A 14088-nucleotide genomic window follows, 5' to 3' on the forward strand; every position below is an offset into this window, starting at 1 on the left:
TATAGAAGCTCAATGACCCTGGGTAGGGGAGTGCTAGGCCTCTGAGGCAGGGGTGGGTGGGTGGGGGAGTGCCCTCATAGAGTCAGGGGAGGGGTAAGGAGATAGGGGGCTTGTGGAGGGGAAACTGGGAAGGGAATGAAAATTGAAATGTAAATAAATAAAATTTGCAACAAAAAATAAAAAAAATAGAATTTTATGGCTTGAAAGATGGCTCAGCAGTCACACTCAGTGTGCACTGCACTCAGGAGTCCCTTGCATGGGTTCCTATTATAAATTTGGGACCCAGGTTCATTTCCTAGTCCCCATAGCAGGCTGTCCACAAGCTCCTGTATCTCCAGCTTCAGGACTCTGACCTTCCTCTGGCCTCTGTGGGTACCTGCACTCACCCACATGCCCATACACAGACACCAACATACATATAAATAAAACTGAAAAAGGAGTAGTAAAGATTTTTCTGGTATTGTTAAATAATTTTAATTTTGTTATTTTACATAGCATTTCTAGGTTTATAATTTGGTTCTCTTGTTTTATTTTAAAAACTCTGTGGGGATATGTGTAAACTAATATTAAAAATATTTCAAAAACTTATTATAAAAATATTTTAAACTTTTCATTTCTTTGTAGTTTCATTTGCACAGGATATGTTCATATATTTATTCTTGCATTTATTGACTTCTGTATTGGTTCTTCTTCCCTTTCTATAAGATATCTATTAATTTCCATTATGCCATTGTAGTAGTCCTAGGCTCACAGTTTTTGAGGTTTTCTGGAAGCACTAAAAATAACTAAGAAAGAAATCTGGCCATTTTCTCATTTCTTTTTTAAAAAACTCCTTATACACTAAAAATTATGGTTGTAATGCTCATTTTAAAATGTGCACAGATATGCTTGTGATTTTTGGAATATCTGAAACTACATAAAATGCAAGGATATAGCTACAATCTGAATTTGAGACTAAGAAGAACCTTACTGCAGAGAGGCTTATCTGTAATTGTAACTGAAACTGCCACTTTTATTTTATCACTTAATAATGTGGGCCTAGTGCTTTCATATATTAATTTTAGAAACTGAGCCTGGGAAAAATTGCTGGATTTAGGAGAGGTAACTAAAAATACATAAAAATACCATTTAATATCCAGAAAATTCCTGAATTGCTTTTGCTAGTCAAACTTAAAATGTAACATTAAACAATCACAATTAATTTTAGGATTGACCTATAGGTCAATATTCTTTTGTCTTTTAAGACCATTTAAAGTATACATAGATTTTTTTTTGAGTATTGAGGGTTTTGCCTTGGAATATGCTACTGAGAGGTAATATATTATGATGTAAATGATATTATCAAATTGTGTATTTTAATATTTAAGTCTTAATATAATATTTATATTATATAGATATAATAAATAAGATATACTATGTAAATATCTAAATATGTTGCTGAGGATTTAGGATTCCCTTGTATGAGTTCTGAGTATAAATTTTGAAATTTAGAAGTAGGACTCAGAAAGAGTCTTGGCAGTCATTTACTTTGATATAATAGCAAAGTGGACAAGCTCAGGAATGAAGATCTATAAAACGCTTCCTGGAGAAATGAAGGTTTTTCAGACTCTTGGAGTTTCTCTTGCTGTGATAAAATACCATGACCAAAAGCAGATTAGGGAGGAAGAGGTTAATTTTGTTTACACTTCCACAACACAGGGTCACTAAAAAAAAAAAAAGGAGGAGGTGGAGGTATCAGAGTTTTGCCAAAGCCAAGTGACCTGCTTAACTGGCATTCCCACTTCCCAAAGGATTCTAGCTTTGGTCATGCTGACATAGAAGTAGCCAGGACAACTGACCTCTTGTCAACTTGATACACAAACACATCACTATCTAACTGCAATGTTTCTCATTTGTTCCCAAGATGGTATGTTAATATTAATATGTCTTTTGAGCAGGGTACTAGTTTGCACTCACTTGACTTTGGCAAAACTCTGATACCTCCACCTCCTCCTTTTCCTGAGGTATTTTTAATCTCGTAAAAGAAAAATGGTGATACTTTGCTTTTTACGTGTGTTTCCTGGGGAAGTGGGTGATGGAGTCCAAAGCTGACTATGAAGGAAGGATCCATCTCCTCTAGACACCAAGCTGGAAGATGGCTGTGTCCTGTCTTACAGAACAATTTGGGGGTAAATGTACAATGTAATATATTCAAAATAGAACTTATATTAGTTACAAAAAAACACTGTTAGACTTTCTACTGATTGAATTATTAAATTTGATATTCATACTTGTGATTAGAATATTCTTATGAGATATGCAATGTGTTTTACAACTTTGGCAGATGAAGCAATAAAAATATCATACATTTTTGTTTAGATGTATCTTTAATGCAATATAGTGATTATAGGTATGTAAAAATGTAGTTGAACAGCTCAATACATGATCTGTGGGTATAAGTATGAATAGGAGTATGTGTTCTGCTCATGCATGTCTAGCTATACATCTCTGTAAGGGTGTCATTGAACATGTGTGCATCTACATGTGTGTGAGTGCACATGTATGTAGAACCTCAAGGTCAATCTCAGTATTCTTTCTCAGGAGCCATACTCCCTCCCAAGTTTTTCTTCTCTCTGACTATCTGTTTCTGTCTCTCTGTCTCTGTTTCTCTGTCTCTGTCTCTCTCTTTCTCTGTCTGTCTCTGTCTCTCTTTCTCTCTCTCTCTCTCTCTCTCTCTCTCTCTCTCTCTCTCTCTCTCTCTCTCTCTGTGTGTGTATATCTGTCTGTCTGTCTCTGTCTCTCTCTTTCTCTCTCTGTGTGTGTGTGTTTATTTTAATAAAGGAAAGCACTCAATCAGGTTTACTCTTCCAGAGGGTTAGAGGCCACGATGGTTGAGCAAAGGCATGGCAGCAGGAACAACTGAGAACTCAAATCTCAAACCATAGCCTGGAGGCAGAGAGCACACTAGGAATGGTGCAAGTCTTTTGAAACCATAATTCCACAAGCCCTACTCCCCACTCCCCCACTCCCTCTGACACACAGTATACTTCCTAATGCTTCCCAAACAGTTCTACCAACTGGGGACAAGTATTCAATATGTATTAGCTGATGGGGGCCATTCTCTTTTAAACCACCACAGAGTTGTTAAGATTCCCTCAAGAATCTTTTGTAATTCTGATCTAATGACCATGAGTTGTTCCCTTGCTTTTTACTTATCCTGGAAGGCTCTTACTTAAAGTAAAACCTTGCTGGGTATAACAGTCTTGGTTGAAATTATTATTTTTTCATGACCCAAATACATGACTCCATGCCCTTCTGGTATTTAGAGTTCCTTCAGAGAACTATACCATGGTCTAATGTCTTTATGTGCTACTCTTTTGCAGACTGTAATGTTTCTTCTTTGTCCTGATCTTTAACAATTTCTCTATACTATGGCATGGTGACAGATGTCTATAGTCATACATGTTGGCATTCTTTCTACACTCTACACAACAGTTACCTACCAACAGTCACATAGGTCTGGCTTGCTATAAAAGGGACTGTTTGGCCTCCCTGACTCTCTGACTCTTTTCTCTCAATGATGACCCCCTTCTACCTCTTCCCCCTCCACATGTTCACATGTTCCTGGCCTGGCTCTCTCTCTCTCTCTCTCTCTCTCTCTCTCTCTCTCTCTCTCTCTCTCTCTCTCTCTCTCTCTCTCTCTCCTCTTTCTCTGTTTCTACTCCCTTCTCAACAACTCCATTTTCCATGTCCCCAAATAAAATATATCCTTTGTTTTATAAAACACATCAATACATATTTGAAGTTCTAAATATCTCTTATAATGGGATGTGTGTGTGTATCTTCCCCAGGATGTGGACAGTTTTATGCTATTATCTTACTGAAGAGGTTTTCTATGATCCCAACATTTTCCCTAGAGTATGCCAGAGATCAAAACATATCATTTTTAAGGGTATCCAAAAGCTTTTGCATTTTCTCTTCAAGTTTTTTTAACTTCTCTTACTGTCAGAGGTTTCTTTCTGACAGTAATAATTCAAAAGCTCTCTCTTCAAGCTCTGTTATTTTTACTTCTTTTGACCCAATCTATTTCTGGGACTATAGAGGCAAGTTTCTTATCTTCTCTGTGTCTCTCTCTAGTCTCCTTCAAATCCTGCATTTCCTTGTTCATTTAGCTGTTTGTGTTTTTTTCCCCATTTTTTTCATATTTCTGTGCTAAGATTACTTGTTTGTTGGGATCATAATCTTTTAAACTAGATGGTGTCCTCCTTAAGCTACTTTCTCTAGATGATGCCTTGGGAGGCATCAGTCGGTCCTGGGTTTGATTCACAGTGCAGATTCCCATACTCTCCAAGGCTAATATTCCACCATGGTGTTTTGTTTTGTTTTGTTTTGTTTTGTTTTGTTTTCCCCTTGCATCGTGCTGAATTATTGTAGAAACAGAATTTTTCAGGGATTGGATTGTTGGCCAGTGAGTGCCTGGCATCCTTCTGTCTCTGCTTCCTCAGCACATGTACTACAAGCACACAACATCCTTTTTACACTCTTTACACTGTGTGATCAATAGAAGTCAGATCCTCTTGATTGTACAGCAAACACTTTACAGACTAAACCATCTTCCTAGCTCCTAAAATATGATGCTTAGTAAAATTAACTTGAGTGCCATATACTAGATGTCATTATGACATTTTCAGATGTAAATGGGTGAATCGTCTTTGCAGATCTGCTTCCTTTCCCCTTCTGCCACTGTCAAACATGACTGGACTCTTCTACCCATTCCCTGCCTTGTAGCTCCCTGTCCATGGTCATGTATACTATTGCCTGCCCTTCCTCCTTCCCTTCCTCTCTCCCTCTCTTCCTCCCCCCAACACATTTTCTCCCTCTTGTGGTCTCTGTTCTAGTGCTTTTGCCCTGTACCCACTTATAACACCCCTCCCACAATCAAATAGTTCTTTAGCTGGTCCTAAACCATCTTCCCAGCTAGTAATAATAATGCTAATAATCCCAGCATAGAGAAAGCCAAGGCAAAATTGTGAATTCAAAGTTCAGGCTATATATTGAAATATATAAATTTATAAATTTGTAATAGAAATGTATAAATATATTTATTTATATAGCTATATAAATTTAATAATATGTTTTTATATAACAGAATAGTAAATATAGTAATAAATATATATTTATATCTAAATATATAAATATTTAAGTAAATATATACATAAAAATATAAATATATTTGGAATTGAATATACAAATATTTAAAAATACCAAAAATAAAACAATTAAAGTTTATGTATTTTATGTATTTGGCATTTGTTGCAGTGCAGTTGATAGTTTATACTAAAACAATATGCTCATAGAAATCAATTTGTATGGTGGCTAAAAAATAATGAATATATGTAATTACTATACTTTTACTTTTATTTTTCTATTACCTACTTTTCAATTATCTTTTTTATTTACTTTATTTAATTTTTATTTTTTATTTTACTTATTTACTTTTTATTTGCTGCTTTTTTATTTACTACACTGTTCATTATCTTACACATTTTATGTAATTGTTAATTGTTAAATTTTCATAGGATGAATCTTCAAGATGAATTGGATGAACTTAAAATACATATGTCTATTGATAAAACAACAATACAGGAATTGAACAGGTGCATGGCAGAGAAAAGAGAAGGTAAGTTTTTAATTAAAATAAATCTTTATTATCTAATTTTTTGTTTCAGTATAAGAATCTTACTTAATTTCTGACTTTTTGTACTGTTTTACTGATTTATAACACAATTTTTATGTCTAATGAGAAAATGAAATGCAATGAACTCCTAAATATCCCAGTTTGAGATGGCTCAGCTGCCAGTGCTGGTGATGCACAGGCCTGTTGAGCTGAGTCCAACCCAGCCCCCAAGTAAAAGTGGAGGAAGCCTGCAGAGTCCTCACTGCCTTTTCCTGATCCTCACACATAGACCGAGAGCCTCCAGAACACTCGCCTCTCTCCCTCTTAAAGTAATATCAAAATGTAAACAAATATTTGATAAGAGTAAAAGAGAGTTAATTTTATTGTTCACTGACATAGTATTCCTAGTTACACTTGCTCACAATTTTATTATTGTGTTTAACATTGGTGATTCACTTTGTGTGTGTGTGTGTGTGTTCTTATTACAAGACTTTGAAAGTTCTAATCTTACAGGCCTCCATCTTAAACTTAGGTTTGTTCATTTCAAATGTGCAAATAACTGTGGCCAAGCTGTCTCATGATATGGAATGCACCCATGTTACCAATTTAAGATTGTTCCTATATTAAAAGTGAAGACAGTTGCATTTACTGAGCAATTTCAGTATCTCGGTGGAAGATGCAAGATTCCTTCTAAGTTCTGCCACCCAGCTGTTGTCAGCACATCTAGTGACTGCTTTTAAAGAACTCCTCCCCTGGCTTTTTCTCAGTCATCATTATTGACTCAACCTTAAATATATTGTTAGTGATTTTCCAAAGCCAATATTTTAACCTTTTTATTTTACACTTTTATTTTCCATCAAAATAAGTACTCATTTCCTAGCTTCGGAAACATGGTTTCTTGTTTTCATTTTATCTTCTCTTGTCAGGATCTTTTCTGTTTCTTCCTACTGAAACATATTCCCACTTCCTCCTTAACAATTGGGAACTTGAAGAGCTTACTGATTTATTGTTTAAACTAACTGTATCATTCTGAAAACAAAAACATGAGTATATGAGCATTCCAGTAATGAGAAACACTCAACTAATGAAAGAAAAGCAAAACCTGTGACCTCACAATTCCACAATACCGTCCTGGAGAAATACTTTGTTACCCATCAGTGCTCATTGCAGTATTGTGCATAGTACTCAGTTAGGGAAGCCACTTAAGTACCCAGCATCAGAGGATGTGGGTGGGCAAATGTGCTATATGCATACAACGGATGGTTTTTCAGCCTTAAGAATGAAGTTATGTTTGCAGGAATTTTGAAAAAACTGAAACTGGACAGTACATATAAATTAGGTCAGTCTTAGACAAATATGTTTTATTCACTCATGGCTCATATATATAGTTTTACATGTGTGTGTGTGTGTGTGTGTGTGTGTGTACAGTCTTACCTATGTATTTATGTGTGTGATGTGTATGTAAAAGTAAAACTGCCTGAGGTTTGGAGGGGACTAACAGAAGCAGGAAGCACTAACAACAGAGAGAGAGAGGAGTTTATGAGGAACTATGTTGAATATGGAATACCTACATAGAAGTAACTTGTTAAAAATCAGAACAATTGTTTGGACACTCCCACAAGTCCTGTTATATCTTGTTTTGTCCTGATTGACTGTGCAACTTGACTGAACTGCAGTAGATTCAGTCAGGCACAAAGAAACTAAATAAAGAAAAAAATGCAAAGCATGCTAAAAATTATCATTCTGAATTAATATGTAAGGATTTGCAATTACAGAAAATAATGTGTTCCATTACTAAAATAGATACACAAAATTCAGTTAGTTATTTTCTGCTAAATTATATTCTTTATAGCATTTATGTTTTAAAATTGATTCACAGTTCAGGAAAAAAAATCAGAAGAACATAGGTATCACTTCTTTATCAATAGAAGCATAAAGAATAGATAAAACAAAGTAAATTTTAATATTAGCCATTGATATACTTGGCATACTGTAAAAACTGGCACATATGATCAAAGGATAAAGTTATTTGTTTATTTGGCTTTAATGCACTTTGCACTCTAACACTTTTGCATTTTTCATTTACTATAAATCCCATCCTATTAAATACTAAATAATTTTATATTTAATACAAATTAACAGCAAACTAGTCTTATAAAATAATAACAAACACACATTTTAGGATGTTTATCAATTATTGTATTTTGCTATTAAGTATTTCAAATAAAGCTAGTTGAAATCAAATTAATGACACTATCTTTCTTTTTATTTTTAATCAGTGCTTTTTCTATATTTTTAAAAATGCACATAGTCATAACATATCAAATGATGTCCAAGAAGAATGGAGGAGTGACCCCTGGTTCTGGAAAGGCTTAGTGCAGCAGTATAGGGCAATACTAGAACAGGGAAGTGGGAAGGGGCGACGGGGGAATGGGGGAGGGAAGAGATCTTATGGGACTTTTGGGGAGTGGGGAGCCAGGAAAGGGGAAATAATTTGAAATGTAAATAAAAATATATCGAATAAAAAATGCAAATAGCCCAGACTGACCTAGAACTTACAGTCTTCCCCAGCCTGAGTGCCGAGCACGCTATACCCAAGCTGTGCTGAGTAATTTGAACGTAGATATTTCTGACCTTCCTTTCACATTGCCACCAGGCTAGGGTGCTGTGTCAGTTACCTTATCTGACTTGGTCTCCCTCTCTAAAATCTCTTTAACAAAGGAATAAATCATAGAAAAGCAAGTTTAAAAGTATTTCACAGTTCTCTTTAAAGATATGTTTGATCTTCTGATGACTTGAGGATATGGAAAGACAAACTTCCCTGTTATTTCAGTTTCTGTGCATCACCTGTGCCCCCTGGCATTGTCTGTCCTTCAGATACATTCAGTTTCCCTAAAAGCCATTTTCTACCCCTAAAAACATCCTGCAATTTCCTGTTCCATCTCCCTTTTCCTTATGCTGAGGACACTGAAGTTTGGGCCATGTGGTCCTTCTGCAGTTTTCTTGCTTTTCTTTTTCATTAGATATTTTCTTTATTTACATTTTGAATGCTATCTCCTTTCCTCCTTTCCCCTCCAAACCCCCCTATTACATCCCCCCCCCTCCCCGATCACCAACCCACTCCTGCTTTCCTGACCTGGCATTCCCCTACACTGGGGCATCGAGTCTTCTCGGGGCCAAGGGCCTTTTCTCCCTTTGATGTCCAACAAGGCCATCCTCTGCTACATATGCAGCTGGAGCCATGGGTCCCCCCATGTTTACTCTTTGGTTGGTGGCTTAGTCCTTGGGAGCTCTGGGTGGACCAATTAGCTCTGGGTACTCTTATTATGGGGTTGTGATCCCCTTCAGCATCTTGGGTTCTTTCTCTAGCTCCTCCATGGGAGACTCTTATGCTCAGTCCAATGGTTGGCTGAAAGCAGCCCCCTCTGTATTTGTCAGACATTGGCAGAGCCTCTCAGGAAACAGCTATATCAGGTTCCTATCAGCAAACACTTGTTGGCATCCACAATAGTGTCTGTTTTGGGTAACTGTGTATGGAATGAATCCCCAGGTGGGGCAGTTTCTGGATGGCCTTTCCTTTAGTCTCTGCTCCACACTTTCTCTCTGTATCTCCTCCCAGGGGTATTTGTTCCCCCTTCTAAGAAGGACTGAAGTATCCACACTTTGGTCTTCCTTCTTCTTGAGCTTCCTGTGGTCAGTGAATTGTAACTTCGATATTCCGAGCTTCTGTGCTAATATCTACTTATCAGTAAGTGCATACCATGTGTGCTCTTCTGTGATTGGGTTACAAAACTCAGGATGATATTTTCTAGTTATATCCATTTGCCTAAGAATTTCATCAATTCATAGTTTTTAATAGCTGACTGTCTAAATGTACCACATTTTCTATATCCATTCCTCTGTTGAGGGACATCTGGGTTCTTTCCAGCTTCTGGCTATTATAAATAAGACTGCTATGAACATAGTGGAGCATGTGTCCTTATTACATGTTGGAGCATCTTCTGGATATATGCCCAGGAGTGGTATAGCTGGGTCCTCAGGTAGTACTATGTCCAATTTTCTGAGGAACTTCCAGACTGATTTCCAGAGTGATTGTACCAGCTTGCAATCCCACCAGCAACAGAGAGCTAATATCCAATATGTACAAAGAACTCAAGCAGTTAGACCTCAGAGAACCAAATAACCCTATTAAAAAATAGGGTACAAAACAACCCTATTAAAAAATGGGGTACAGAGTTAAACAAAGAATTCTCACCTGAAGAACTTCGGATGGCGGAGAAGCATCTTAAAAAATGCTCAACTTCATTAGTCATTAGGGAAATGCAAATCAAAACAACCCTGAGATTTCATCTTACACCAGTCAGAATGGCTAAGATTAAAAATTCAGGAGACAGCAGGTGTTGGAGAGGGTGTGGAGAAAGAGGAACACTCCTCCACTGCTGGTGGGGTTGCAAATTGGTACAACCACTCTGGAAAGCAGTCTGGCGGTTCCTCCAAAAACTGGGCACCTCACTTCCAGAAGATCCTGCTATACCACTCCTGGGCATATACCCAGAGGATTCCACACACTATGTTCATAGCAACCCTATTTATAATTGCCAGATGCTGGAAAGAACCCAGGTATCCCTCAACAGAAGAGTGGATGCAAAAAATGTGGTATATCTACACAATGGAGTACTATTCAGCCATTAGAAACAATGAATTCATGAAATTCTTAGGCAAATGGATGGAGCTAGAGAACATCATACTAAGTGAGGTAACCCAGACTCAAAAGGTGAATCATGGTATGCACTCACTAATAAGTGGATATTAACCTAGAAAACTGGAATACCCAAAACATAATCCACACATCAAATGAGGTACAAGAAGAAAGGAGGAGTGGCCCCTTGTTCTGGAAAGACTCAGTGAAGCAGTATTCAGCAAAACCAGAACGGGGAAGTGGGAAGGGGGGGTGGGAGGACAGGGGAAGAGAAGGGGACTTTCGGGGAGTGGGGGGGCTAGAAAAGGGGAAATCATTTGAAATGTAAATAAAAAATTATATCGAATAAAAAAAATAAAAAAAAAGACAATCCTTCACAGACATGCCCCCCCCCCAAAAAAATAGGGTACAGAGCTAAACCAAGAATTCTCAACTGAGGAATACTGAATGGCTGGTAACCAACTAAAAAATGTTCAACATCCTTAATCATCAGGGAAATGCAAATCAAAACAACCCTGAGATTTCACCTCACACCAGTCCAAATAGCTAAAATCAAAACCTCGGGTGACAGCAGATGCTGGCAAGGATGTGGACAAAGAGGAACACCCTTCTGCGGTTTTCATAGATTGTGTGGTATTTATTTTTTCTTACAGATCTATTTTCTGATTATTTTAATGCACTTAAACTCAGAGAGAGAGAGAGAGAGAGAGAGAGAGAGAGAGAGAGAGAGAGAGAGAGAGAGAGAGAGAGAGAGAGAGAGAGAGAGAGAGAGAGAGAGAAAGTTACCTTTGTTTCCTTGGTAAGCCAAAAAGATTAAAAGAAAGGGAAGAAAGCAATAAAACAAAACAGGTTTTAACAAGCTATTTATAAACAAAAAAGTAGTTAAAAAACAGAAAAAGAGAAGCAATTCCTGAGCAAGAAAGAACACAAATCAGAATGAATTTTAATACTAGTAAAAATTATAACATTTAAACCATGTAATAAAATAAATTTCTTGTAGAATGAGAAATCTCATTGTCTTATTGAGGTCCTTGCTTTAGTTCCCACATCCTGAGGTGGGTTTTTCCTTCACCCCACATTTGAGTCTAACTGATTTCGTGTTTATATAAAAGCTATAAAGGAAGAAAATCTTCCTGGGCAATATCCACAGGTGAGCATACGCTGCCATTCTGCACAGCATGCCTTGCACATACTGAGGACACAATACACAGTAAGGAAAGGGTCTTAAAAATCATTCCTCAGTGTTTATTTTATTAACAATATACAGATATTGTTAGTACTATATGCTATGTGAATATAGAACTTTTATGCTATTTTTAAGGATAAATATCTCAGAACTATAGGAGATATTTAAATGACTAGAACAGATGAATTATATTTGCATATTATTTCTATATTGCTGAAGAGTGCTGTAAATGAATTCAGCACCACGGTGTTAGGGGACTAGCAAAGGAAGCTTGGGAGCTGATAGATTATTATCAAGGTAAAGGTACGAATTCCCCAAGAGGCAAATTCTACCTATTCTAGCTTTTATTATCCTTAGGATAGTGTTCTATTTATTTCATGAGCACAGAAGTTTTAATTGAGTATGTCATGTTTCAAAGACAAAAGAAATGCTTAATTCACTCTAACAAACTTGTTAGTCACTGTTTTTACCAGGAGGATTTCTACTCTACAGAGAATAATATTGTTTTCTCTTTCTTTGTTGATAAATCAAAGTTTCACATTGACCTACAGCAGTCTGGCTTACTTTAAAGCAAAAGTAAGCTAACAGATGTATACCCTCTTAGCGTTAGGAATTCTCTGTTCCCTGTTTTGTTCTTTAAGAACATTATATTTTTAACAATTCAGTAAAGAATGGTAACTTCATTACTGTAACTTATCTGTAAGAAGACAGTTATAAATTTGAGTGAATTTTAATATTACTGAAGAATTTGTGACAGTGTTTCCCTTAACTGTGTAAATTACAAGCAGGTTTTGCTGTTCCGAGAAGGCTGTGGTAGTCAGTTTCCAGCCCCTGCAGGAGTGATTTGTCAAGCAATTTCACCCTTGAATGTGGGCTTGTTTCTTAGGAAGCCAGAGCTCCTCTAGAACTGAGGTTTTTATGGTTTAACCTGCAGTACAGGGCCTTTCCCTGGAAGGAAGGGCTCCTGTGCTATGAGGGTTTTAGTCTTTTGTTGTGTTACTGTTTGCTTTGTTCAGAGATCACTCTGATCCTCCTGGCAGGGAACAGGATCAGCAGAACAAAACTAGTGCTGTAGATAAAAAGGCAGTGGATTCTGCTTTCAAGGTAAAGGCGGAATAGTCTACAAAGAATGAGCACAGGAATGAAAGTCTAGCATTGTTAACCTGCAGATCTATTGTACCTTTGAAAGTCTTAACACTGTAGGAAAAAAGGGACACCACAAAGTCATGTAATTACATGACAAAACAAACTCTTGAGAAAGGTCACCATTTAGTTCTAGCCAAAACACTTGACAAGAAAAATAGACTAGATTATTCATAACTGAAAAACCAACAAACCTTTCCCCTTAAACCAACAGTGCAGTGTTTCAGCAATATATGATGTGCCATAATATATTATTTATTTGCTTCCAGAACAACTCTTTAGACACCATGAAGATGCTGGGGTCAAGAAGAGTACTCCAGAGAAGAATGAGAAAGCAATATCGGAACAGACATTACAGAAGGTAGTCTAATCTTTAAGATATTGAGCTGAGCAAGTTAAATCTGAATTTTACCATAAAGAATTATATTTTAAAACGAGGACTCATGAACTTAAACCTTGTGTGAATCCTTAATTTAAATTCATAATTCAAAATCATTGGCTTGCCAAAATGGGGTAAAAAAATCAATGTTAGTAAAATAAATGTATAAACACTTGTGCTTCTGTGGACATAGATTAAAAATATTTTTATAGATGGAGTGGAGAAAATGAGAAGAAGAGAAGTTAACAAAATTTGGAATATATGTGCTTATTAGTTATAAGTGAGCAGTTTAACTTAAAACGGGTCAGGAGACCCTGCTCTTCTGCAGCAGGCATAGATCACTTTTTTATTTATAGCTCTGCCACGTTAGAATGCTAATATCTTTATAATTTAAACTTGAAAATATGTGTGACTTATTTATTGTCAGTAAAATTTAGCTCATGATTTAGTATAGTTTTCTGTATTTTAATAGGACAATTCATGTCAACCTGTAGTCACAATACAGCATTACTATCCTTGATGGTAAAAGTGTAGTTTTCAAATTGTAGCATTTATCTTAGTTTCATTTTACAAAATATATTATCACGTTCAATGAATGGTTTCAAATGCATGAATGGTTATTAGTTCTATTATTAAAAGTTCATCTTTAAATAATTTACTCTTTGATTGTTATTTGGCTACTCTGGATTACTCAAGTTTTACTAAACCATCTATTCATAAACAAAACTCAACATGGAAGGAAGTACACATCAACAATTTCAGTTTATCTACCTTTATCTTTTGTACTGAAGGATAGACTTGTGGGATGTCTCATGAACTGCAGCAATCTTGTACTTCCTTAGGCTTGTCCTGTAGCCAAGGGTGTTCCCTCAGTGCTACTGAACGACATATTCCAGATTCACATATAGGATAGAGAATGAAACTTGCTCCCAGTCATCCATCATGAAGCGAAGTGAAAATCTGCAGTCATCTTTGTCCTGTCAAGTAGGGTATTACATAGTTTATATTAATGTGTCAATTCTGCT

General features: G+C 36.4%; 1 protein-coding gene across 3 annotated transcripts in view; it reads left to right on the plus strand.

Annotated features, from left to right (window-relative positions):
- The window catches only part of Cntln (centlein), a 271988-nt gene that overhangs the window by 172690 nt on the left and 85210 nt on the right, over positions 1 to 14088 (plus strand). For all 3 annotated transcript variants that reach the window (XR_007977034.1, XM_052176700.1, XM_052176701.1), the window contains exons 13-14: positions 5559 to 5659; positions 12954 to 13045. Coding sequence is in view for 2 of the 3 variants with exons in the window: in XM_052176700.1 (XP_052032660.1) it covers positions 5559 to 5659; positions 12954 to 13045 (193 nt within the window). In the remaining variant the exon portion in view is untranslated. The remainder of the gene's footprint in view (positions 1 to 5558; positions 5660 to 12953; positions 13046 to 14088) is intronic.

Source organism: Apodemus sylvaticus, chromosome 3 (assembly GCF_947179515.1).
Source record: "Apodemus sylvaticus chromosome 3, mApoSyl1.1, whole genome shotgun sequence".
NCBI classification, from domain to species: Eukaryota; Metazoa; Chordata; class Mammalia; order Rodentia; family Muridae; genus Apodemus; species Apodemus sylvaticus.